Source organism: Sminthopsis crassicaudata, chromosome 4 (assembly GCF_048593235.1).
Source record: "Sminthopsis crassicaudata isolate SCR6 chromosome 4, ASM4859323v1, whole genome shotgun sequence".
In the NCBI taxonomy this organism is placed as follows: Eukaryota; Metazoa; Chordata; class Mammalia; order Dasyuromorphia; family Dasyuridae; genus Sminthopsis; species Sminthopsis crassicaudata.
Window position 1 is genome coordinate 258,492,390 of NC_133620.1, and position 26,244 is coordinate 258,518,633.

General features: G+C 32.2%; 1 protein-coding gene across 1 annotated transcript in view; it reads left to right on the forward strand.

Annotated features, from left to right (window-relative positions):
- DST (dystonin) overlaps window positions 1–20,253 on the forward strand; it is a 570,187-nt gene extending 549,934 nt beyond the window's left edge. Inside the window, 13 exon segments of the mRNA XM_074310618.1 lie at window positions 217–405; window positions 1,574–1,703; window positions 3,763–3,926; window positions 4,787–4,949; window positions 5,678–5,832; window positions 6,010–6,084; window positions 7,389–7,406; window positions 10,430–10,547; window positions 11,491–11,562; window positions 12,458–12,663; window positions 13,047–13,157; window positions 17,684–17,807; window positions 19,136–20,253. Coding sequence (XP_074166719.1) covers window positions 217–405; window positions 1,574–1,703; window positions 3,763–3,926; window positions 4,787–4,949; window positions 5,678–5,832; window positions 6,010–6,084; window positions 7,389–7,406; window positions 10,430–10,547; window positions 11,491–11,562; window positions 12,458–12,663; window positions 13,047–13,157; window positions 17,684–17,807; window positions 19,136–19,398 — 1,788 coding nt within the window. The 3' untranslated portion in view covers window positions 19,399–20,253.
- Window positions 20,254–26,244: the final 5,991 nt, after the last annotated feature.

Below are 26,244 nucleotides of genomic sequence, written 5' to 3' on the forward strand. Positions count from 1 at the left end.
TCAAATTCCTTGTGTTAAATCATTGAATAGGCAATTACACTGAGGTGAGTTTGAATGACAGGAGAGAAGAATAATGAAACAACACAAGAAATAGCTAATCAATACATTTGAAATAAATACCTTCTTGGACATAATTACTGTTGCATTAGGAAGAATGAAATTGCTGTTTTACAAATTGAAAGAGCTTCAGGAAACAGATCTCTTCTTCAATAATAGGTCCTGGCATGGGCAAAGCAGCATCAACAGAGATTGGCAAGTGCCCTGGCTGGTCTTATTGCTAAACAGGAATTGTTGGAAGCTTTGTTGGATTGGTTGCAATGGGCAGAGACCACACTCAGTGAGAAAGACAAAGAAGTCCTCCCCCAGGAGATTGAAGAGGTGAAAACCCTTATAGCAGAACATCAGGTAAAAATGAACTTTATATTAGACATGTTCAGACATTGGGAAGGAACAAGAATTGAGGGCATCTCAATTAAAATCATCTCTTAGATGGGAATTAAGAAAATAGGCTGGGAAATACATATTCCATGGTTTAAAGGTAGGACCTTTAAAAACGTGATTATTCACATTCATTTCCCCAGCAAAATGAATAACTTACTAAATTTTGAGTTTTATTATATGTTATTGGACTAAAGCTAAGGATTTAAGGTAAGTGTTAGGTAGAATCTCACTGTTATCAACCCTTCTTGTTTAGAGATCTTAAGAAAATGTGACAAATACCCAAAGAGTCAGAAATACATAATGATTTTTAAGGCCTTAGAGATCATTATTTGGAATCTTGAAGTGATTGGCATAAGCTTTTACTTGTTTTTGTTTATCTATCATATACTCTGTGGTCCTTCTCCAACTGGCCTATGTCTTGATACTTGTACCTGATCTTCAATCTCTGTGCCTTTGCACAGAGAGTATTCCCTTATCCTAGAATATACTCCCTTTTTACCTCTACATCGTAGAAGCTCTAACTTCCTTCAAAACACTGTTCAATTGTCATCTCTTCCATAAGGTCTCATCCAATTTGTGTGTATGAATGTTTATATATATATTTTTATATATATATATATATAAAATAGAGAGAGAATTTACCTCTCTATGTATACATATTACCCCTCCCTCCAAGACAATTTCCCATTTCCCTCCAAACAAACAAACAGAGCAATAGAATGTAAGATCCCTGAGGCCTAGGATTGTTTAATTTATGTCTTTGGGATCGTGACACCTAGCAAAACTTAAGAGAATATTATATGATAACTGTAACTATATGAAGTCATAAATTGCAGAGCAGATGCCTGCTTACTTTGGTATAAAGATTTCTTCTCAGGAAGCACTTCTTTTCAATTAAGTCATAGAACTAGGCCAAAAACAAACTAAAATAATAGATATATATATATATATATTTTAAAATTTTGCAGAAAACTGAATGTCATGATATTTGTTACAAGGATCAGATAATTAAAAATTCTCAATTAGAAACAGTGGCATAATAAATAAAACTAGTTTTATATATTTTATTTGTAACCCTTTTTTTATTATGTTTATTTTGGTATATTCTTAAAGTAGCTGATTTTTATTACAGATTTTCATGGAGGAAATGACCAGAAAACAGCCTGATGTGGACAAGGTTACTAAGACCTACAAGCGAAGAGCAGCTGATCCCTCTCCTTTACAATCACATATTCCTGTCCTAGATAAGGGGAGAGCAGGAAGTAAGCAATGATATAATTTGGAACAATAACTTTTCCCCACTCTAATAAAAATGACTAGTTTCTAATGAAGTAAGATCGGTCAATTCAGTAAAGTAAATTTTTGAATTAATGCACAATTAGTCATTAGACAGGATAATTATTTTTTTTAATGATTTGGTTAGGTAGGCTATCATGAAAGGTTTTCATGAAAAAGCATAGGCCTGAGAACTTAAGGGTCTGGCTTTCCAAAAAATAACTAAACTCCCAAATAACTGATTTGCAAACAGAAATAATTAATGCTTTGTAAATTAGTGTGTTAATTTTTATAACAATGGAGCTTATAGTATGATATAAAATGATTATTTGATGATTAAAGTATGCCCACTTGCTAATGTTGATTAATGATTAACAGGTGATGAGATTTACATATTATTTCTCTATCAAATCCTTTATTTCTTTTCTCCAGTTATCAGACATGAGAATATATTGCTAAAGTGCTCACAGGAAAATACTCTTTTAAGAATAAACAAACATAATTTAGACATTTTATTTGTTGTTGTTTAGACTTTTCAGTCACTTCCCAGTATTTGTGATCTCATTTGGGGTTTTCTTTGGCAAAAATAGAGTAGTATTTCCTTCTCCAGCTCATTTTACAGATGAAGAAAATAAAGTTAAATGACTTGCCTCAAGGTCACAAAGCTAGTAAGTGTCTAAGGTCAAGTTTGAACTCAGGAGAATGAGTTTTCCTGATAACAGACTATCCACTCTATCCACTGTGCCATCTAACTATACTTTTTTTTTTTTTTTCTTTATAGTGGAAAGAGAGCAAACTTTATAATCCATATGTGGATTCTACTTCTAGTTCTATCACCAATTAATTGTGTGACCTCAAATATATCCGTTAACTTTCCCAGGCTCTGATGTTCTTTTTTGTCAATTGGGAATAATATGATTCACTCATTTAGCTATCATCCTTTACCTGTCATGGGGAAGACCATTTTGATGTGGTAATGACAAATGGATGTGGATAAATAATAATAATTCACAATTATTATGATAATAACAGTAGGCAAAGCATTTGTATATATTTTAAGTTTTGAAAAATGCTTTAATAAACTGAATAATGTTACCTTATTTCATAGATAAAGGAAACTAAGGCCCAAAGAGTAAAGAACTTGCCCACAGTTACTTGCAGATAGAACATTTCATCATTTAGCCTGATTTTTGAATGTTATTCTTTCAAAAGAAATCAAAATAGGGGCAGTGGATAGAGCACTGGCCCTGAAGTCAGGAGGACCTGAGCTCAAATCTGGCCTCAGATGCTTAACATGGTCTGGCTGTATGACCCTAGACAAGTCACTTAACCTCAATTGCCTCAGGGGGAAAAAAGTGAAAGCATTTATTATGTTTTCTCAAAGGGTCATTTAAGAAAATGACTTGAATATCAACACATTAGAAATTGAAGTTGGCTTTTTTAACTTTTTAAATCAACTGTTTAAACATTTTATTAAAAAAAAAAAAATAAAACAATACCCCAAACATTAACTGACCTTTTGTCACTTAGGCTTGCATTTTACTACCATAACTAATCACTTCATATAACTTCTTTTGATTTAGTGTTTGTGCAATACCCTTCTGGTTTTTACCTTTTCTTTGAAGTCTTTCACAATGATGATGGGGTATTTAGGAAATTCAGTTGCTTGACCACATAGTAAAGGAAGTTGCCATTTTAGATCATTTAAATTTTTGATCAAGCATATATATCATTGTACTTGGTCCTTCATAAACATATATACATAGACATGTGCTCATGCATGTGTGCACATAAATAAATAAATAAATGAATGAGTGAGTGAATGAATGAATGAAAATATTCTTCCACAGTTAGAAACATCAAGGACTTCCTTAGTAAACATAAAACTATAGAACATTAATTTTAGCTCTCAAATAGAAAAGAACATTTTTACTAATAATGCTGAGCTATTGAGTCAATTTAGCATTGGGTTAGAAGGCAGTGGGTCAAGTTTTAATATAATGATTAGTTTCTTTTGAGAACTTTTGGCACTGTAATTTTTCACAGGGAAGCGTTCCCCAACATCAAGCTTGTATCCTTCTGGATCACAAACACAAATTGAAACAAAGAATCCAAGGGTAAACTTATTAGTGAGTAAATGGCAGCAAGTCTGGCTTCTGGCTTTGGAAAGAAGAAGAAAACTTAATGATGCCTTGGACAGACTGGAGGAGGTTAGTTAACTGCATTTCTCATAAAATTATTACATTTCATCATAAATTATTCCAACATCTGATTAGTGTTATTGCATCAGAGATGAACAAGTTCTAGATGTTTGTGTGTAGTTTTTTTCTCAAAACCTAAAAATAGTCCTCATTTTTATAGGAAATTAATGTATGTAATTTAACATTTAAAAATAATAATGTTGGAACTAATTTGTAATAAAGCCCAGATTTTTTGTAATTATTAGTCTATAAAGTATATGTTTTAAAGGTGTATTTTTGAGATATCTTGCAAGTCTAGAGTTTTGTTTTGTTTTTTTTTTTTGGATGTCACTAGACCTAGGAGGAGTTGAGAGATGATATATATAGTTCTGAGAACTATGAGTGTGGAATCAGAAATTTTATGTAGGAGAAAATATTCTGTGATCCCGAGAAAGCATGGGAGAAGGTTAAACAATAGAGAAGAGGTCTTAGAACTAATAAATGAAAAAACTACTTGGTAGGTAGAAATTTTTACTTTAAATAATCAAAGTGCTCTTGCTATATAAATTACAGTGTTCAACTGCCACTTTGATTACATTATCATCAAGAATTTTGAGGGATTTAAAAAATTTGTAAGAAAAAAATTGGCAATTTTACAAAGGGAGAAAATTCATTGAGCAGGTTCAATGAGCTTTGTAGAAATTTATTTTACAATACATATTCAGGAGCATTTTTGTTCTCTGAAATGAGCGATATCTATGGTGTCTAGACTAAAAGAGTTCTCCTAAAGGACTATTCTGTCAGCTTCATTAGTGGATGAAAGATACAATTAAGCATTAATCATACTATTTATATGAAAACAAGAATCAAATTATTTCTCCCTTCTGTAGCTGAAAGAATTTGCCAACTTTGATTTTGATATCTGGCGTAAAAAATACATGCGGTGGATGAATCATAAGAAATCTCGAGTAATGGACTTCTTCAGACGGATTGATAAAGATCAGGATGGAAAAATAACACGACAAGAATTTATTGATGGAATTCTTTCTTCCAGTAAGTGAGGCTGTTATTAAAATAGTACTTTAGAATACACATAGAATTAAAATATTTTTATGTACCTATACTATTAAAAATTATTGCCTTTATAGTTTCTAGTAAAATCAGTTCTTGAGTAAAATCACTTTTTATGAATAGTATCTTCTTACAAACAGTATAAAATAATTTTTGTAAACAAATTTATAAATATATTTTACAATCAATCAGGAATAGAAGCTAGAATCTATTCCTATCACACCTACTAAAGTAAGTATTAACAGAAAGTCTGAAAATATAGCATCTACAATCTCTGAATCAAGCATATTTATATAATTTAATTTTCTGTAAACATTTGGGTTAGTGAAATGCCTAAATCATGGATATTCAGGAATTCGAAAGAATTATTCTTATTATTTAAAATTCATTAAGTATACATGATTTTAATAAGAATATCAACTAAACTAATTTTTATTTTTTTCATTAAACCTACGTATGAATTTATGATAATTATGGTAGTTGAATTTCAAAAATTCTAAATGTTTAACTAGATTAGTAGGTGCCAATCATAGTCCTAGGCATGCAAAGACAAAAATGAAGCAATCCTTGTCCTTATGCAACAAAAGTTAAAACTGATTTTTAACACTAATTTGGCCATCAATCTCTTACCTACTAGTGTAGAGAGTGTCAAAATTAAATTGCAAATTAATTTGAAGCATATTTCTAATTGTATGTGTTTTCGTGTATAGAATTCCCAACCAGTCGCCTGGAAATGAGTGCAGTTGCTGATATCTTTGACAGAGATGGTGATGGGTACATCGACTATTATGAATTTGTTGCAGCTCTTCATCCCAATAAGGATGCTTATAAGCCTCTGACAGATGCAGACAAAATTGAAGATGAGGTACTCATTCTCTTTCCATCCTATATGGTTTTGTCTGTACAGCATTCAGCCAATATCACCTGCACAATTCATTGTCATTTTATTTGCTCACTTGTTTTATGATTGTGCCAAAATTTTTTCAGTCTCCAAAGTTCAATGTTGACATTGAAATGGATGTTTCAATCATGTTTTTGGCAGGTGACAAGGCAGGTAGCTAAATGTAAATGTGCAAAACGATTTCAAGTGGAACAGATTGGAGATAACAAATACAGGGTAAGTTTCCCTAAAGGAGTTCTTGGTTCTTTGATATCAATGTAATCAGCAGTTGATCTATGTTTTCCCAATATCTTACATATTTATTTTTATAACATTACAATATTATCTTCATATTTGTATCCATATATTATATATAATAAATATATGTATATATATATGTGTATTTATATATATACATATATATAATTATTCATTCATTTATGGTATTCTTTTGTATTTCACATATTTATGACTTCAGTGGTATGAGTATGTACCTCCTCAATCAAGAAGTAAGATAGTTTAGCAGGTAATTTCATGATTTTCTGTGTCCAGAATTTTTGTCATCTGGAGGAAATCTTCTGGTAACAAGACTTACCTGAGAAAGCAAGTTCTGGTCTGTTACCAGACCCATTGCAATCTAGTAGGAACTGCTGTCACTTACTCAGCTCTAATGCAGCCTTTAAAAATAGAAGATCACCTCCACATCATGATGATGTGTTGGAATATAACTTTAGTAGAGGATTTATATTGCACAATGTAATAATCCTCTATCATATTTTTTGTATCCCAACTTCATATTAAAGCTAATCAAAGTTAAATCCATAAAATCATTCTTGAATCATCTAATAGAGACAATATGGTATAGGGAAAAGGACAGGTCTTGGTTGGAATTCCTGTTCATCCACTTACTAGCTTTGTAGTAAGTGGAATGATTTGAGCCCCAATTTCCTCCTCTATGGAAATAATCATACTGACTTGGCCTACTTCATAAAACTAATGAGATGTTGTTGATAGTGCTATATAAATGAAAGGCATTATTGTGTACAACGTACAAATGATTACAATATAGGTTCATTTTATATATGAATGAAATAGAATTTTTATCAATGATTGAGAAATATTTTGTATTCATTCAGAATCTCATCTCTTTTTTGTATAATTCCACTAAGGAATACTGTCATCATCATGCATTTTCCTTTCCCTTCCCCTTTTAAAAAGTAGAGTATATATTCATTTAGTAGCTGGAAAAGAAACTTGCTGGGTTTTCTCCCAAATAGTTAACTTCTACATAGAACACAATAATTTTTGTAAGTAAAACTGTGAACATGTATTAATGCTAAAATTTAAAGAATACTGATGGAGAAGAATTCAACATTAATTCAAATTTAATATTTGGACAATGATATCCATCCACCTAGATCTAAGCTAGATACAATATTTAGAAACCTAGAGTGTGACAGTGTATTTATGTTCTTTTTGGAGTTATGTAGTAAGTTTATTATTAAACTAATTGTGTCTTTCTTCCATTTTTCATTTATCAGTTCTTCCTGGGAAATCAGGTATAAACCAGTGAAATGTATTCTTGAGTTCCCAATAGTGTTTTATATTTTTTTTAATCCATAGTCATTAAAGCTTGCCATGGCTCATCTTTCCCCATGTTGTCGATTAGCTGTGGTGTTTTTGTAACTACTCAAAGGATCTCTGAACTGGGATCCCTTTTGTCTCAGTCAGGAGATTACTTTTAAGGGAACCAGATAATAAATCAGCTATTTGGCACATTTTTAGTTTCCCAACATAACTTGTGGCTTTTTTCATTAATTCTATTATTCATATATCTTATGGGCATGTTTATTAATTTTAGAAATCTTTAAAATATGAAATTTAGGAATTAGCAAAGGGTGAACATCAATTGGTATGAACACTGCAGAAAAATAAAAATCCTTGAAAACACCTAACAAAACATATGCAGTTTTATGTATAATACTGCTATTTTCCATCTATGCCAAAGTGGTAATTTGTTTTTACCCAATGGCTGTATTTCTCTTAAACTCACTATAGGTTTGGAGTAATACCATATTTATTGGAGTCATCAAATTAATTTCCTTGAAATTCATATCAACAATTAAAATAGATGTGTCTATGCCAAAGAAATAGTTTGTAGCTTTATATTTGTTTTAGTTTATATGTTAAAAAATTAAGTGATATAGAATAACAACTCAAGTAATTCTAGAACCAGTGAAAAGATAAATGAAATGAGTAGTTTTTCACTCTGTATTGTGGAAAGCATGATAATATTGTGTCTATAGCCACAGTATAAATAGTGCATGAGATACTCTTTAGTCATTTAGATTTAATAATGCTTTCCATTTCAACTATGAAACTACTTATACTTTCCTCTTATGGCAGATGAAATAAATTATTTAAAATTTATCTGATGAACTTTTAATAGATATATTTAATCCATAATTAACATTAGATACCTTCTTTGTCTCAATTGCTTTGATCAGTAAAGAACAGGTATTTCTGAAGGTTAATATTTCATTACATAAGAGAAAGACATTCCTGTCATAATGTTCAGCAGCAACTATACTGACAAAACAATAATGAGTAAAAGTAACATGTTTTAAAGAAGATCTTAATTCTTTGTCCTAGACTTAGTATCTGGCAAGTAATATTTCTAGAGGAAATGAAAGAAACAAAGTTGGGGAGGATGCTAAACAAAGGAAGAACCCAATTCTTTAGTAAGAATTGAATGTCTTGCCTATAAATTATTTTTATTTTATGCTTCTCCCAAAATGCTTGATTTGATTATAACTTATGGACCAAAAAGCCTTCATGTTATCTGGTTCCCCAAGGTAGTATTCCTTTTCTCCCCTTCTTATCCTTTGCTTATTAGCACTGAAGGTCTTCTAACAAAAAATAAATGTGTGTTCTTGCTTTTAATATTAATTTACATTTCAGGATCACATACTTTAGAAGTATTATTTTAAAAATTTAATTTAATTTTTAAAAAAAATGGTTTCAGCAGCAAAAAAATTGAAACTATTAGAAGGTTAAAGGCACTTTACCCTGACCTGGAGTTTTGTACATACTTGTGATAACCTTCAGAATTTGAAATGAGATCTGTTTGAATTTTGCTTTGAGGCCTATTTCAATTTGAAATTAAAAGATAAAAAGTTGTTGGGATTTTTCTCTTTTGAAGACAATGTTTCCTAATTTATCTATCATGAGCTATCCATACTTCTCAAATACATCAAATACATTTCAAATGTATTTCATTTGATTGATTGTAACTAGTTCAGTTTATTTAGTTCTTCAATTTGTAATGAGCTTTGCTGGAAAGATACCTATGCAGTTTGGCATGGGAGTTTAGAAACAGATTTAACGTCATCAAACCATTACTAAGGCGTAATGAGTGAATATTACTTATGAGCAACTTCAGAAGATTTATAACATGGCCTAGTATAAATATATGTTGGAAGAGCACACGAAAATTGTCAATATATAGGCCAGCTAGGTATATTGTGAATAGAGTATAAAATTGGGAGTCAAGATCTGAGTTTGAATTAGTCACCAGCTGCATGACCTAATGAAGTCATGTTAACTACTTTATTCCTCATTTTAAAAATGGGACCAATAGCATCTACTTTGCAAGGGTTGGTATGAGAAAAAAATAAGGTAATACATCTAAGGTGCTTTGGAGACCATAAAGTAATATGCAAATTCTGGTTATCATCCCTTTATGTTAGAATAAAACCCTTTTGATTATATGTTAATCCAGTCTTGAAAATTAGTTCAAAAAATAGTAATTATCAGACAGCTAAATGGTACAGTAGAGAGAGTACTGGCCCTGAAGTCAGGAAGATCTGAGTTCAAATCTGGTCTAAGATATTTAATACTTCCTAGCTGTGTGACCCTGGGCAAGTCACTTAAACCCAATTGCCTCAGCAAAAAAAAAAAAAAAAAAAAAGTAATTGCTCTCCCCACCCCAACCTATATTTACCATTAATGATTTTACCATTATCTTCTCAAGATGCTCACTAGATAAAAAAGATGAAAAAGAATGAAAAAAATAGTTTTATATAGAAATATATGGGGAAAATTTAACTTTGTAATCAGATTGGAAAGAAAAGGCAGAGGATATCAATTTTTTTTATTCAGTCCATATTTCTTTTAGGACAATTCTTTCTTCTCTTAAATTCAGAGAACATGGGTTAGAGCTTATTTTCATGGCTGCTTCAACCTCTAGAAATGATGACTAAATATTTTCTAAAAAATTATTTTCTTATTAATGGCTTCCTATAATGAGAAAGGAAATAATCTTCAAGAAGCAAAATGATTCTTTGTAACTTTTTTTCTTTTGCTATGCTTTCCCTGTCATCTAAATAAGCATGCAGCAAACTTCTAATGCAGATCATTTATTATGCAAATCATTTTCTGAGATTTTACTAATAATTGTGAATTAAAACAAGAAATTGAACTTGGTTGCTTAAGCTATTGGAGCCTAAATATCATGTTTTAAATGAGAGGTACTATTAAAAACCATATTTTTTTTTTTTTTTTTTTTTTTTAACTTGCACAGTTTGGTGATTCCCAACAACTTCGTCTTGTTCGCATCTTGCGAAGTACTGTGATGGTTCGTGTTGGAGGTGGATGGATGGCACTTGATGAGTTCTTAGTGAAAAATGATCCTTGTAGGGGTAAGGCAATACTCATGTAATAGACAATGAAAGCTTACAAAAATTATTGTTACTTTTAAAATTATATGAAGTATTTTGTGGGGATAGCTTAAATTGTTTATTGATTCCAATAGTGAATGTTCCCATTGGTCTTTCTTTGTTAGCCTAAAGTTCTCAAAAGAACTCATGGCAGTCATGTAAACCATACTCTTTCCATCTTTTTGACCTCTTATGGCTAACCACACAACAGGAAGGCAGTAAAGTGTTAGTATAGATGTTTATGAAGAGACACTATTTCCTCACCCCTTCAGAAATTTTCAATATGAATAAAATATGCTAACTAGAAAAAAAAATTTGGCTTCTTACAAAAAATTCATCAAAATTCAGTAATGGAAAAAATACTGCCAATTATTTTTAAAATCTTAATTTTAATTAAATCCTAGGTTTGAAACCTGTTGCTAGCAGTACCTAATCTTCACCAATTAGAGATACTTAAAATAGTATATGTTTGTTAATTCATGTGTGTAAAATCCTTTGCAGCCTAAATTCAATTAAAATAGGAACTCACTTAAGGAAAAAATTATGCAAGCACAGGGAATAAAGTAAAATTGAGATAGTTGTGAATAAGTTATTTATTCCTTCTTTTTTACTCTTACTCCCTCTTTCTTCTGTCTTTAATTCAGATTAATGTGGTCCCTGTTACAAAAACCAACTTTTAACATATATTACATTTTATATGGTATTGATTATTAGGAAACCAGTCGTAGAGTAACTGCAGGTAATTCTTTTTCTCTCAAAGGGAAACAATTTTTTTTTTTTTTTTAACTAAGACAGCTCTTATTCTAGAATGTATCCTAACAGCCCAGAAGTAGAACTTCTTTGCATATTAAACTGCTATACTTGTTTTCTTCTCCTGCTAATGAGATTCTTTAATGTGATTGGTATCCTATGTCATTTTTTCTAGTTCATCATCATGGGAGTAAAATGTTACGGTCCGAATCAAACTCTTCAATTACTACTACTCAGCCTACTATAGGTTGGCAACCTCTCCCTTTGCCTCTCCCCTCTCTTTTTCTCTTTTCTTCTTTCACATTCTTGCTTTGATCATTTTTTAAAAAAAATAACATGCTTCATTCATTGTGTATGGCTTAACACATATCCAACTGGGCTGGTGCTTTCAAGTTCAATATCCAAAAATTTGACACGCTAAAGGTGTGTTACAAATACAATGATCATCTATGATCATCTACACTGATCAAATATGGTGCTAACGTGTTGCTCATCTAGTTTTTGTGGAATGTTTTCTGTGTGCATATGTGTTTGTATAAATGGTGCACCACTGATTATTTTGTTGAAATTTGGGTGTGATATTATTGCATGTTGATAAAGCTTACTTTTTCAAGGTGCCAAATGAAAATATTTGCTCTTTTATCTGAATGTGGAAAAACTTATAACTTAATTTTATGTGGTGGTTTCAATTGACAAGCCATCTCTCATTATTTTGTAATATTGTGGGGTAAATTAAATATTTTTAAACCTCCTGGCAATTTTCTTACCCTATTTGGTACATGCAAGACAATCCCTGACTAATGTGCTAGCCATTCAAGTGTGGTGAAACAGGTAATGAAATCTACGCATCAGTGACTGATGGATTAAAGATATTTTAGCATGTGGGCTTTCCATTTTCATGCTGACTCTTAAGTAGTAAGTTATTTTTGCTGGTGTGAAGTGTTAGAATAAGCACGCTCTCCTTTTGTACTTGCCTATGTCCAAAACGAATGCATTATAGAGTGATGCATTTGACTTTTTGTTGAGCTGAGTTGGAGCTAGCATGGCACAAAAGAATTTTCTTAAAATATGTTGATCATTGGGCTCATTGTGTTTCTCCTTTTCAGTTAAATGTCTTTTTTTCTCCTACATGTGTACTTTAGCTAAAGGAAGAACAAACATGGAACTCCGTGAAAAGTTCATTTTAGCAGATGGTGCTGCTGGTCAGACAGCTATGGCAGCTTTCCGACCCAGAGGGAGGAGATCACGACCATCATCCAGAGGAGCTTCCCCTAATAGATCAACTTCAATGTCAAGCCCTGCGGGTCAGGTGGCCTCACCTCAGGCCCCTGTGATGAGCACCCCAAAGGTAGGAGTCAATTCAGGATATATTTTCTTTTTTGTGGAATAACTAGAGATTCATGATGACCTCAAATACTAAGTTGATCATTTCAGAATCAAACAATATTGGTCAGTGTTTCACAGTTTTTCATGTGAAATGGCACACAAAAAGTTATTCTCATGGTGCCTTTAAAGTTACAAAGGAAGCTATTTACTTAGGTGCTATGTTTACAGTTTCTTGGATTCATTTTTAAAAATTTTCATGTATGATTTGCCATCTGACTTTTCTGCTTAGTTACTATGTCCATTTCTACTGTGAAAAGTGATTTCTTTGCTTTAGTGATCTTTTTTATAGTTTTGCTTTTTTCTTCCTGCTGTCCTTTATATTTGATTTGCCATTGTTTCATACAGATAGTCCAGCCTTTAATACGCAATTATGGTAAACCATGGTTGACAAACAGCAAAACGTCAACTCCTTCTAAACCAGCAGAATCCTCAGACTTTCAAGTGTCATCTGCAGAGGTATAGTAAGGATCCAGTCTCTAGATTGACCAATTTCTTTAAAACTAACAGGACACTAACATTCACTGTCTTTCTGGTTGGTACATATAGAATCACAATTTCTTCCATTTTAAATTTCTAAAGAATGAAAATTTTCCTATCTTTATTTCCTTGTACCAAAATGTTTAGCATTATAGTTTCTTGTCTAAAAGTCCTCCATCCCATTTTCCAGAAATTCATCACCTTTGAAATTCTTACCATATTTTTCCAAGCTTACCAATCATAATATTGTAAGAGTAGCTGACAATGAGAAGAATTAGAATCAGCATTTCTTGCTTCTCATAGCATCTATGACTCAAGGCACATTTGTATTTAATTACCACAGGCAGTTGTGAATGTGTATTTTCCTTATAGGCCAAAGATGATTCAAAAATCCATGTACAACATTTATTTATTTTAAAAAATATGAGCATGCCAATTAACTGAAAATAATTTTTTTACCCAGAGATGTATAGTTTTCAGCATGAAAATCTTCTCATTTGAAAAAAACCTTAAAGTTTTCCTGCCCAGTTACAGTGCTGACAATCAGTTCTAGGAGATAAAAACCATTTATTCTCATAAAGAGCTAGAAAAGTTGCCATCCATAATAACTTAAGAGAACAAATGTTATATAATAACCCTTTAATGTCAAGGAGAAATTTGGAAGAAATAAAAATATAAGTTCTCTTCTTCAGCTAGGTTTTTGTTCCTTGATCATTATCCCAAATCACTACAATTACACAAAGAGAAAGTTGTATTGCATGTCTTCAACAACATCTGTAACTTACAGAGTTAATGAGTAGATGTAAAATTTTGGGGAAGTCAACTTTCCATTATTTACAACATGGAAAGGGAATAGTGTCTCATGGACCCATCATTTATATGATTTAGTTATTTGGAAGCATTCCTGTGTATGAAAATTTGTCAACAAAAACCTACACAGCCTATAGACTTTATTCAGATAATAGATGACTGTATATAAATTCTTAAGAGACTAAAGCATGAATAAACTAGCCATTTCTTAAAATAATTTAAACTTTTTTGTGGGGAAAAGAGAAGAATACATTTGAAATTTTATTAGAAGAGGAGAGCTCCCAGCATGGAAACTTTCTTCACTATTGCAATCAGTAGATCATTTATTACTTAGTCTTAGGAAAGTGGCTTAGAGCAGGGCTTCTTAACTTTTTCCATTTGCAACTCCAGATATATTGATATATAAAATAGGCATACAAATTAAACATTTACTAATAATAAATCATAATATTTTGACCACTCTATCCCCTGAAGGATTGCAACTCACAGTTTAAGAAGCTTTGGTGTAGAGTGCAGAGAGGTTAACTGACTTGCCCATTTTCATATAAACTTAATTTTTCAGAGGCAGGTCTTAAAGTCAGAGCTTACTCCAAAGCCAGACTTCTATCTACTAAGCTAACTTTTATTACAAACTTAGGCAATAGCCATTCACATGATTATATTGTTAAGAAAATTTCATTTTTTTTCTTTGACAATTCATGAAAGAAAGGGACTTATATATTTACATCCTTATTTTTCAAAGTTAGGAGAGGTCTAGGCAGCCATACCCAAATCCAATTTATATCCAGAAAAAGTGACTGCATTACAACATACCTGATAAATGCTTATTCAGTCTTTGCTTCAAGATTTTCAGTGAAGAGAAGCTCCCTTCATATTGAGGGAAGATTGTTGCACTTTTGGACCATTCTGATGATAATTTTTTTTTTTCTTCAGTTTGCCTCTTGACAACTTCCACAGTTCTGCTTTCTGAGGATAAACTGAGTAACTAATGTTTTTTTGTTGTGTGGTCACATGACTTAAGGTACTTAAGGATGATTTTGGTTCCCCACTACAATCAAATAATGCCTTCCACTGGTTAAATTGACCCAGTTTCTTCAAATGTTCCTAATATCCAGTGGATATACATACATCTTCCCCCACCTTCTTTTTCTTCCTAAAATGTAGTGTCAGAAACTAAAATCATAATCAAAAATCAGAAGATTCTAGGTATATTCTGATCAGGGCAGAGTACCAAGGGATGATTACCTCTTATTTTAGATTTAGAAAAAATTTAGAGACCATCTAGTCAGACTGCCTCATGTTACTGGTAAAGAAACCAAAAATCCAAGAGAAGTGAAATCATTTGTCAAATTTGTACAGTGCTTTATAGTTTTCTAAGTGTTTGATTTCTTTCATTGTTGTTATAACTTTGTGAAATGGATAATTTGACAGATGATAGTATCAGAAAATATCATGTTTAAATGAATTGTCCAAAGTCACTTAGCTAACCACATAGGTAAGATTTTTTTTTTACACTACATAGAACATGTCTATGTATTTATATCCACTATTATTTCTTAAATTTTAAAATATGTCTCATTTCATTCATCTGGGTGGTTTCTTCACAGATTGAGTTGCAACTCCCATGTTTCATAATTTAGTATAATTTTCCCCCACAAAAACTCCAAAATATTACTTAATAGCCAGCATTCCAGTTATGAGCTCCTCAGAACTTTGACAGGCCAAACCTTAAACAACAAGCAACCACACTCAAAACATTTTCCAGCTTTTTAAGTCATACTAGAACTTATACTTCATTGTTAGAACTTAGAATATGGACAGTCTTTTGTGACATTATGAGCTATTATACCTTACTAATAGGGAGGCAACATGGTATGGAGGATAGAGTACTAGATGTGGAGTTGACCTGGGTCCAAATTCTAGTTCTGCTTACTACTTATGAGAATTTTGATGTCATCTAGTCTCTTTCTTGGTTTTATTTTTTTATCTATAAAATGAGAGGGTTAGATTTGATCTCTAAAGTCCCTTTCTGCCTGAAATCTGTGGTGCTACATTAAATAAAATTCACATAGAACAATATTGCATGTTTGGGGAAAATGCTCTTATTATGAAAACATTTATTATAAGAGATGTAGAATAGTTTAATGGAAGAGAAAACTGGACTGAGAGTTCTCTGCTGCTTTCAATTTATGAGACTTTGAAAAATCCACTTTCTCTGTAGACCTCAGTTTACTCATCTTTAAAATGAGAGTGTACCCATTGACCTTTCAGTTCCTAAGATGTTATGGTACCATAAATTAAAGAATTTATCAAAATTTCTTAAATAGTTACATTTTATGCCATGTAATGCCCTAGTAGTTTTCATTTTAATTACTGTGACATCATCTTAAAAGATATTACTGTCATTTTTAATTTTTATATATTTAATAAAATATATAAAAAATAATCATGTTTCCTTCAAGATTGACTAGTCTTAAAAAATTATTTCAAATTTAGTGTGATTTTTTTGTTAGAAGTGCTCCCTGTTACATACTACAGTCTGATGTTAAGGCAGAAATGAAACTCATGGATTTTATGTGTTTTGTAGGAAGGACAAATAGTTCTTCTTTAAAAATATCTAATGTTTATTGCTACCATTTTCCTACCATCTATATTATTAATGTTTTATATATGTATGTGTGTATACACACACAAATTACCATTTTTTCATGTTTTCATTGTTGGCATGTCTTGACAATTAATTTTCAAATCACTACTCTCACCAGAAAAGAAAATTCAGGAATTCTGGAAACCAAGAATCTTTTCTGTTCCAGGCAGAACTTTGTAAATGAATTTCATAAAAAAGAGAAATATAACCAGCACTGACAATTATTTAACTCATTTTGAATAATTCACTGCATGTAAATAAATTCTTACACTTCTATGAAGCCTGTTTGTCTTAAGTATATAGTTGGGGAATGTGATTATGGGAAAACACACTGAAACATGTCCAATATTCAGGAGAAGAATGAGCTTAAAAGATTTAACTTTTTTTAAACTTTGCACTAAAATACAGTACTGTGGTTGCAACATTTTTATATTTGGGTTTTCTGTAAGCTCCAGTGAGAAACTTTACAGAAGTCTCACTCAGTTTTGTCCAGGTGTTTACCACATATGTGGAGACCATAATTATATTAAATTCTGAATTAAACTTTTAAGTATCCAGTGTGAAAATGAAAACCATTATCAGGTTACTGTTCCAAAAGTATTCTATCCACATACCCTAAATATGGCAATATCATTTTGTGGATTTCCAAATATACAACTACATTTATATGCGTGTGAATTAACCTTTAATTACTTTTTAAAGCTCTACTATAAATGCCTGAAGCCATATTTTTGTGACAATGTGATAAACAGCCTTAACTGCAATAAATATAGATTCACTTGAATTTCTTGTTTTAGCTGCCTTGCTTATGGTTAGGCTCTATTTTCCCAATGTCCTGCATTTTCTTTCACCAAGATATTACCTTCAGAAGTTTCTCATTGAATTAAGAGAATGAAGGAAGAGGTGTGAAAATCCAGCACTTGGTTTTGATAAAAATGGCTTTTTTTCTTTTACCTTCTCCGATGAAATCTGTGGGAATTATATGAGAAAGAAAACTATGAAATGACTAGGATTAGTTACATGAAACACTTTTCATTGGTCACTACAGGGAACACCGATACAAGGAAGTAAGCTTCGACTTCCAGGATATTTATCAGGGAAAGGGTTCCAGTCAGGAGAGGACAGTGGATTGATAACAACTGCAGCTTCCAGAGTCCGAACACAATTTGCCGGTGAGTTTGTATATGTCAGTACTGATAAGACTGAAGAGTATCTTTAATTCTGAAGAACTGTAGTGGAGTAATAAAATAGATGACTGGTCTTGGAGTCAGGAAGACTAGCATTGAACTTCTGTTTCTAATACATACTGGTTTTGTAATAAGCAAAACACTTAACCTCTCCACTTCTTAGCCAAGAATCCAAAATATTATGAGCTCCCTAGACTCTTGAAATCATAGTTAAAAACAAAACAATAAAACTCAACTCCATATTTTCTTTTATTATATATGTATATAAAAGAATTTTGTGCTATATGTAAATAGGATTTTAGAATTATTTCAATATTTAGGATGGCAAAAGGGTTGACAAACGTTTTCAGTCTAACAATTACACAGTACAATAGTTTACAGATGTTTTTTGTAAATACATAGCAATTTATTTCCTCTATGTGGCCACTTGCCAAAAATTCTTGCAGCAAATTTAAGTAGTTATTGAGGATATATTGGATTGGCATATTGCCTTTTCATTGTTAACATAGAACTAAGATTTTGTGATGAGAAAAGCAAATTAGCTGAGTTGATTGTGATCTAGAATACCTGGGGTGGGGGATAGTAGGGATGACAACTGGAGGACAGCAGATTTCTTCTGTCAAGGCAACTTGAATGGCAACTTTTCTATCTGCTTCAATTATGTAATGATCTCTTTTGGGAGTGATTAGTGAATTATCTTACTTTTTAAAATGTTATCTTCATTAGATTCTGGTCATTTGAATAATACTTTTAAAATGCACTAAGATAGCCTTCTCAATGAATCTGTTAATGACTGTGACAGTAAAAAGTCATAATTATCTTTTGTGTAAACACAGGTTCTCATTCATTATGTCTATTTAATTTCAAATATACTTGTAATAACAGAACTATGAAGATGAAATTGGGGGAAAGGGAATCAATGAATTTGGATATACTGGGCATCCTGTATATATCATAATATATATAGCCATCAAAATATATTTTAAATTCTATCACCCCCAGATACCTAATGATATATTCTCATTGGTAGACTTGTATTCTCATTGTTTTAAGTGAACAGGATCCAAGACATTTGAGTGAATTATTGTCATCAATTATTACTACTATTTCCCAATAGAATGTAAAATCCATGAGAGCTTTTTTCTCCCTGTAAAGGCTCAGTGACTTGCACATACTATTTGGTGGGTGGAATGGAATTAATCCAGTAATTCCTAGGCCCCTAATATGGGAATGAAATCAAATGTCAAATCTCTAGTATAGAAAACTGACAGGGTAGAATGACTAATGTTTTTTTTTTTCCTCTTTGCTCTCAGATACCAAGAGAACTCCTAGTAGACCTGGAAGCCGAGCTGGGAGCAAAGCTTGTAGCAGGTCAAGTAGTCGCCGAGGTAGCGATGCTTCTGACTTTGATATTTCTGAAATCCAGTCTGTGTGCTCAGATATGGAGACTGTGCCTCAGACCACCAGACCAACCCCCCGAGCAGGTTCTCGACCAAGCCCAGCCAAGCCTTCCAGAATCCCCACACCCCAGAGGAAATCACCTGCCAGCAAACTGGACAAGTCCACAAAAAGATAGTGCGATTGGTTCTGCTATGGGCCTTCCTTGTGCATTTACTATTTAAGTTTCTAAGATGTAAAATAAGATGTAGAGATTATTGTGAAATATTGCAAGAGGTGAGTTTTAAATTCTGCAGATGGCCTTATTTTGTGTATTTATCTTGTTCTTTTACCTGCATAATTATTTTGTTGGATATTTTGGGGGTTATACCACATCACATGTGAAGAGAGACTTTTTAACAAAGACTAACATTTGTACACAACAATGTGTAGAACTTACATGTGAAATTCAATTCCTGTATGTACAGGTAAGTCTGTGACCTGACTGAGAAGGGCCGCATCACTGCATCATTAGCTAACAGCTAGGGATACCTCATGACATATCTTTTTTTCTTTTTTTAAACAAAAAAACCATCAAAAGCCAAAAGACAAAAAAAAAAAAAATGAATCTATTTTGAAATTATTAAACTGAAGTGCAAAAGATGGGAAACAAACAAAAAAAAAATGGCATGTACACATATACATATACCAAAAACACCAACACACACACACACACATTCACATTACTGTTATTTAAACAGAATTTGTTAAAAGAACTCATTTCTCTGGAAGTAACTTCAAGTACTTGCCAGTTCTTTAAAACTCCAATACAGCATTGAATTGCAGCATTTCTGTGCCATTGCTTTAAATGAGGCCAGAGACCTTCTGGATATTAGAACTATTATCCTGTAAGAATAACAATACAAAGTGCATTCATTTCAATGTGAGGTTTTCTTTTGCTTGACTGGATGGTAGCACTGTATCATTGAACTCATTTTGTATCAAAGCAACTTTGCTTACAGAAAACTATGAAATAAAACATGTCCCTTAACTACAATGCTATGGAATTAATTTTTTTCCCCAGAGAAAAATCAGTACTACATTATTTTTATGGGTAATCACAATTTGGAGTGACCAAAAGAGACTTAAAAAATGGGTTGGTCTTAATTTCCCATCTTAAATAATTACATTCTGATATCATGTCTATATTTAATATATATGTTTTAATTTATTATGTATATTCACATAATATAGAAAATGTTAGTATGCATTTAATAAAACATATTCACTTGTACACATCATGGCATACCTGATTATTTGGAACTTGTTTTATGTTAGATATTGGCTTTATTATGAGTGATAGTTTTGGAGTTAAAATACTGGGTAGGAATACTACATCTCCCATTCAGTATCTCTAAGTCACTTTGGACAAGTCACCATTCTTCCCTGTACCTCAGTTTTCATATAATTATATAAAATGAAGGTATCAGATTCTATGAAATTGGTAAAGTCCTTTTTTGGTTAGATCTGAGAGAGATCCTAAACTGAAATTATAGAAAAAATTATAGGAAAAAATCTCATACACACCCTCTCAATCCTATCCCATCTTTAGGGCAGGATAGATTTGGACTTTTCCTTGTTCCTTAATTGATATTAGTGATAATTAATTGATAATTAATTGATCATTGGACTAGGAATCAATATAACCTCAGTTAACATCCTACCACTGATTCTCAATTAATCTTTTATCCTTGTGTTGGCTCACCTATAAAAATAGGGACAGTGATATCTACAGTACTTTACCTCACGGGTCTCTGGCAAGGCTCAAATGAGAACATTTTGCAAAATGCTTTGCAAACCTTAAAGTGATAACAGTATTAAACAATTATTATTGTTTTTAATGGAAATAATTTATTCACAAGATGCATGTCTCAGGTGAGAACCTTCGATTGATATGAATAATCTGAATCATGAAACTGTTTCACTTTTCCCAATGGGATAATGGTGATCATGTAATCTCCATTGGCCAATGGAGTGTGCTAAAGGAGTGTCCCTTTGTGGGGATAGCAAATGTGCCTGCAAAGATATTTCAAAAACAACTATTAATGAACTAATAAAATAGTATTATACACACCCAGTTTTGAATGCTTCCTCTTTTTAAAGATATATATATATATACATATATATATATATATATATAAATATGTATAATTTTTCATAGTAAAGTTTGATTTTAGTAAGAGCAATTATGATTTAAAATGTTCCAAGGAAGTCTTGAGGAACTGCTCCTAGTCAAAAAGATTTATCCAATTACTTCTGAGAAGAAAGGTTTAATTTTTTAAAATTTGGTTTTGTTCTGCATTTTGATCTGCTTTATTTACCATGAACTCTACTTAAAAAAAACACCCAAAAACCTCAGTTCTTATTTGATGCAACAGGACTCCATTTTCCCATCATTTATTTCCTAGCATATAATGTTAGTTTCCAAAACAAAAATGAATCAACTATCATTTATTAAGTACTTACTATGTGCCAGATTCCATGTCCAATCTGGGGCAAAGGCAAATTTTACCCTATCTTCAGGAAGCTTATCTTCTAACAAGAAAAACAACGTGTGTGTATGTGTGTGTGTGTGTGTGTGTGTGTGTGTATGTATGTAATGAGTCAGCATAAGAAATTAAATGTGAATTTTGAGGAAGTTTTGTGGAACTTATAGATGGCATGTGAAAGTTAGCAGACAACATAGAAAAATTTTAGAAACTCAGAAATGCATAACATATATGTATAGTATTATGCAATATCAATATCTTTTATATTTTAATACCATAATAATTCAAACTTCTTTTCTGGTATAAGGGAAGGGCCAAAAAATTTTAAATGGATTTTCCAGATTGTGGGCGGCCATCTTCCTAACCATTATAATGTAAAAGGGATAACTGTATTTATTTATACAATAAATGGTACTTGTACCAGTAAAAAAGATAATATTTGTGTGTGCGTGTGTGGTGGAGACAGAAGGCACTAGCAGTTAGAGGGGTGTTGGGAAAAACTTCTTGTATATGTAAAGATCATTGTAAATCTAAAAGCTTTATATAAATGTTAGCTGTTATCAGGTAGAAAGTGGCTCTTAAATCTTGAAGGAAATCAGTTTCACATCAGTGGACGTTTGGAAGATAGATTCCCTTAAGGCAAATGAATTGTGGAAGAGGCATTATTATTCTTTCCCTGCCCCCCTCCCTTTTTTTTTTCTTTTTTTTTTTGCTGAGGCATTGGGGTTAAGTGACTTGCATAGGGTCACACAGCTAGGAAGTGTTAAGTGTCTAAGGTTTGAACTCAGGTCCTCCTGACTTCAGAGCTGGTGCTCTGCCACTATGCCACCTAGCTGTCCCAAGAAACCTTATTATTCTTAATCAAAAACAACTGTCTTTTTCTGAAAATGAAATGAACTTTGGAAGATTAGAATAAGCAAGGAGAAAATAAAACTATCATTTTTTGCATTCAAGAAAATCAACTAAAAATCTAGTTGAAATATTAACTACTTCACCAAAGTTGTGGGATATAAAGTAAACTCTCATAAATCATCAGCATTTATAAATGTTACTAAGAAATTCCACTAAAAATAACAGTGAAAATATGAAATACTTGGGAATTTACCTGCCATGATAAACCCAGAAACTAAATGAACACAATTGCAAAACACTTTTCACACATATAAAATCAAATCTAAACTGGAGAAATATTAATTGCTCATGATAGACTAAGCCAATATATTAAAAATGACAATTTGATGTCAACTAATTTACTTATTAAGTACCATTCCATACCATGCCAATCAAAATACCAAAAATTATTTTATGGAGCTAAAAAAAATAATAGCAACATTTTTCTAGAAGCAAAGGTAATAATATTAAGGAAATAATAATATTAAGGAAACCAGTGGGGAAAAAATAAAGGAAGATGATCTGCCAGTCCCAGTTCTCACATTGTTTTTGCAAAGCAGTAATTATTAAAACATTCATATTACTGGCTGTGAAAAGGAGTGGTGGGTCAAGGGAATAGATGAGTAACATAATATCCAGTGGTAAATCACCATAGTAATCTAGTGTTTGATAAATGCAAAGACTCAAACCTTTGGAAAAAAGAACTCACTATTTGACAAAAATTAGAAAGCAGTGTCACAGAAACCAGTTATAGAATATCCTTCACAATATACCAGATAAGGTCAAAATGAGTACACATTTAGAAATAAAGGGTGGTGATATAAGCAAACCAAAGTAGTATATGCTATATACTATGCCTATTAGATCTGTGGACAAGGGAAGAATTTATGATATTATGACAATTGAGATATTGTCATGTGAAAAAAATGGATAATTTTGATTGTTAAATTAAAAAGGTTTTACACAAAGTCAATGCAATCAGGATTAGAAGGAAAACAAGAAATTGGAAAAGAAATTTTTACAGCAGATTTCTCTTTTAAGGCCTCATTTCTTTTTTTTAAATTAATTTTATAATTATACATTTTTTTGACAGTATATATATATTGTCAAATGGGTATGGGTAATTTTTTTATAACATTATCCCTTGTATTCATTTTTCCAGATTTTCCCCTCCTTCCCTCTACTCCCTCCCCTAGATGACAGGCAATCCCATACATTTTACATGTGTTAAAGTATAACCTAGATACATGTGTGTAAATACCATTTTCTTGTTGCACATTAAGTATTAGATTCCGAAGGTATAAGTAACCTGGGTAGATAGACAGTAGTGCTAACAATTTACATTCACTTCCCAGTGTTCCTTCTCTGGGTGTAGTTGTTTCTGTCCATCATTGATCAACTGGGAGTTGGATCTTTTTTATGTTGAAGATTTCCACTTCCATCAGAATACATCCTCATACAGTGTTGTTGTTGAAGTGTATAGTGATCTGGTTCTGTTCATTTCATTCAGCATCAGTTCATGCAAGTCTCTCCAAACTCTAAAACTACTTACCTTTTAACTCACTAGTAGGAAGGTATTCTAAAAAGATAAAAGAAAAAAATCTCCCCTATGGTGCTATGAACTATTAGCATGTAGCTGGGGAATATATAATATAATAAGAGCAATACTGTAGGAAGACCAATTGTGAATGAGCTATTCTCAGCAAAACAGTGATCCAAGACAAATCCAAAGGACTTGTGATGCAAAATGCTTTTACCTTCATAGAAAGAATTTGAATGCAGATCATAGCACCCTTTTAAGACTTTTACTTGTTTTCTTTTGTAGAATTGCTAATAAGTGTTAGGTTCTTACTAAGTTCTAAGTCTGTACTTGACAATTCTCTAGTTCCGGCCATGACTGGGAGTTTTACTTGTGAATTCCTGGGGAGGAGCTTGCATGATTAGGAGAAACAAGTTCATTGGTTGAATTAATTTTTCCCAGAAGCCCTTGCATTATCCCACTCCCATTCTCTGGGAAGATAAAAGAGAGGGAAGTCACTACTCTGGACCAGAGTTGACGGCAACTGTGTAGAGACAAGGGCTCTCTACAGTAAGAAGAATCTGTCCGAGAGATTTGAGTTGACACAGCAGATCTCTTCCCAGAGAGCGATCGGCAGCTTCTGGAGACAACGGCACGTTACAAATAAGGAAATATGTTTTACATGACTGCATACATATAATCTATATATCAAATGCTTGCCTTCTTGAGAGGAGGTAGGGGATTTGGAACTCATTATTTTAAATGGATATTAGTTATTTTTACTTATAATTAAGAAAAATAAAATGAAAGCATTCTTTGAAAAAGAATACATCATGGGCTTGATTCAAAATAAGGAAAAAAAAACATTAACCATCTACTATGTGTAGAACATTGTATTAGGCACTAAGGTAAATATAAAATTAATTATTGTTTCTCAAATGACATGTAAAAACTTATTTTAAGCATTCATTTAAAACAATTTTTTTGAGTTCCATATTCTCTTCCTCTTCCCCCTTTTGAGAAGGCAAGCAATTTGCTGTATGTTACAAAAAAAAAAAAAAAAGAAAAGAAAAGAAAAGAAAAAAAGAAAAACGAAAAAAAAGAGGAAAAAAGTATGCGGTGAGAGTTGCAAACACTATCTTTTTTTCTAAACTTATGGGTTTAAAGAGGTAGTTTAATCCTTCCTATGAGGATTATGGAAAGTGTTTGGGTAATGGGCTCACATTTTAGGAGCTTCAAAGCTAGATTGAACAGTTGAGCAGAAAAACAATTAGGCAGGGAATACAAAATTTCTTAAAATTTCATTTTTCTAGCAATGGTAGGTAGAAAGAGCTGGGAAACATCCTCTTGGCTTGCAGGCATAATGACCATAACTTTGGAAAGAGTACTGCCTTGGAAACAAATGAATACAGATTCAAATTTTCCTCTGAGGGTTACTTTGTGTAGTGTTGGAGGTTTCTGTACCAGCCTTCGTTTCAGCAGAGTAATCGTCACAAGAATAGCCAGAGATAAAGTCCAAATTCTTTATTATTTCCTTCAAAGTCTTGTCTCCTTGCTGGGGCTCAGCTAGCTTTCTGGAGGTCCTTCCGAATGTGTCTTGGTTTCTCTGGGGGAGGCAGGAAGACCGCCATGAAGGTCTCTATTTTGAAGTCTGTCTCAGTCCGAGAGCTTGTGCTCCAGCTTCCAGTCCTCTGTCTTTCCTGAGTCTGTTCTGGTCCCCCACAGTGGTAGGAGATGGAATGAATGCCTCTGGCTGAATTTGTCCCCGCTTATATACTCTATTATAATTACATCATCGTAGGCGTGGATCTTGTTAGATAGGTGTCAATCTTGTAGAACTATATTAAGTACTAATTACATGTACCGAACTAGAGAACTATTAATCACCATGCTAAATTAGATAACCATCATCTTATCAATTCCACTGAGTTAACATAAGAATTTCTCCAGAATTCTGGCCCATTACACCTGTGTATATTGAATAAGTTTTGTTTCACAAAAATGATAATGTGTTAGAACACAAAGGAGTCACAAACAAAAAAAAGAAATAACTCTCATCTTTTATAGATAATTATGTAATGAACAT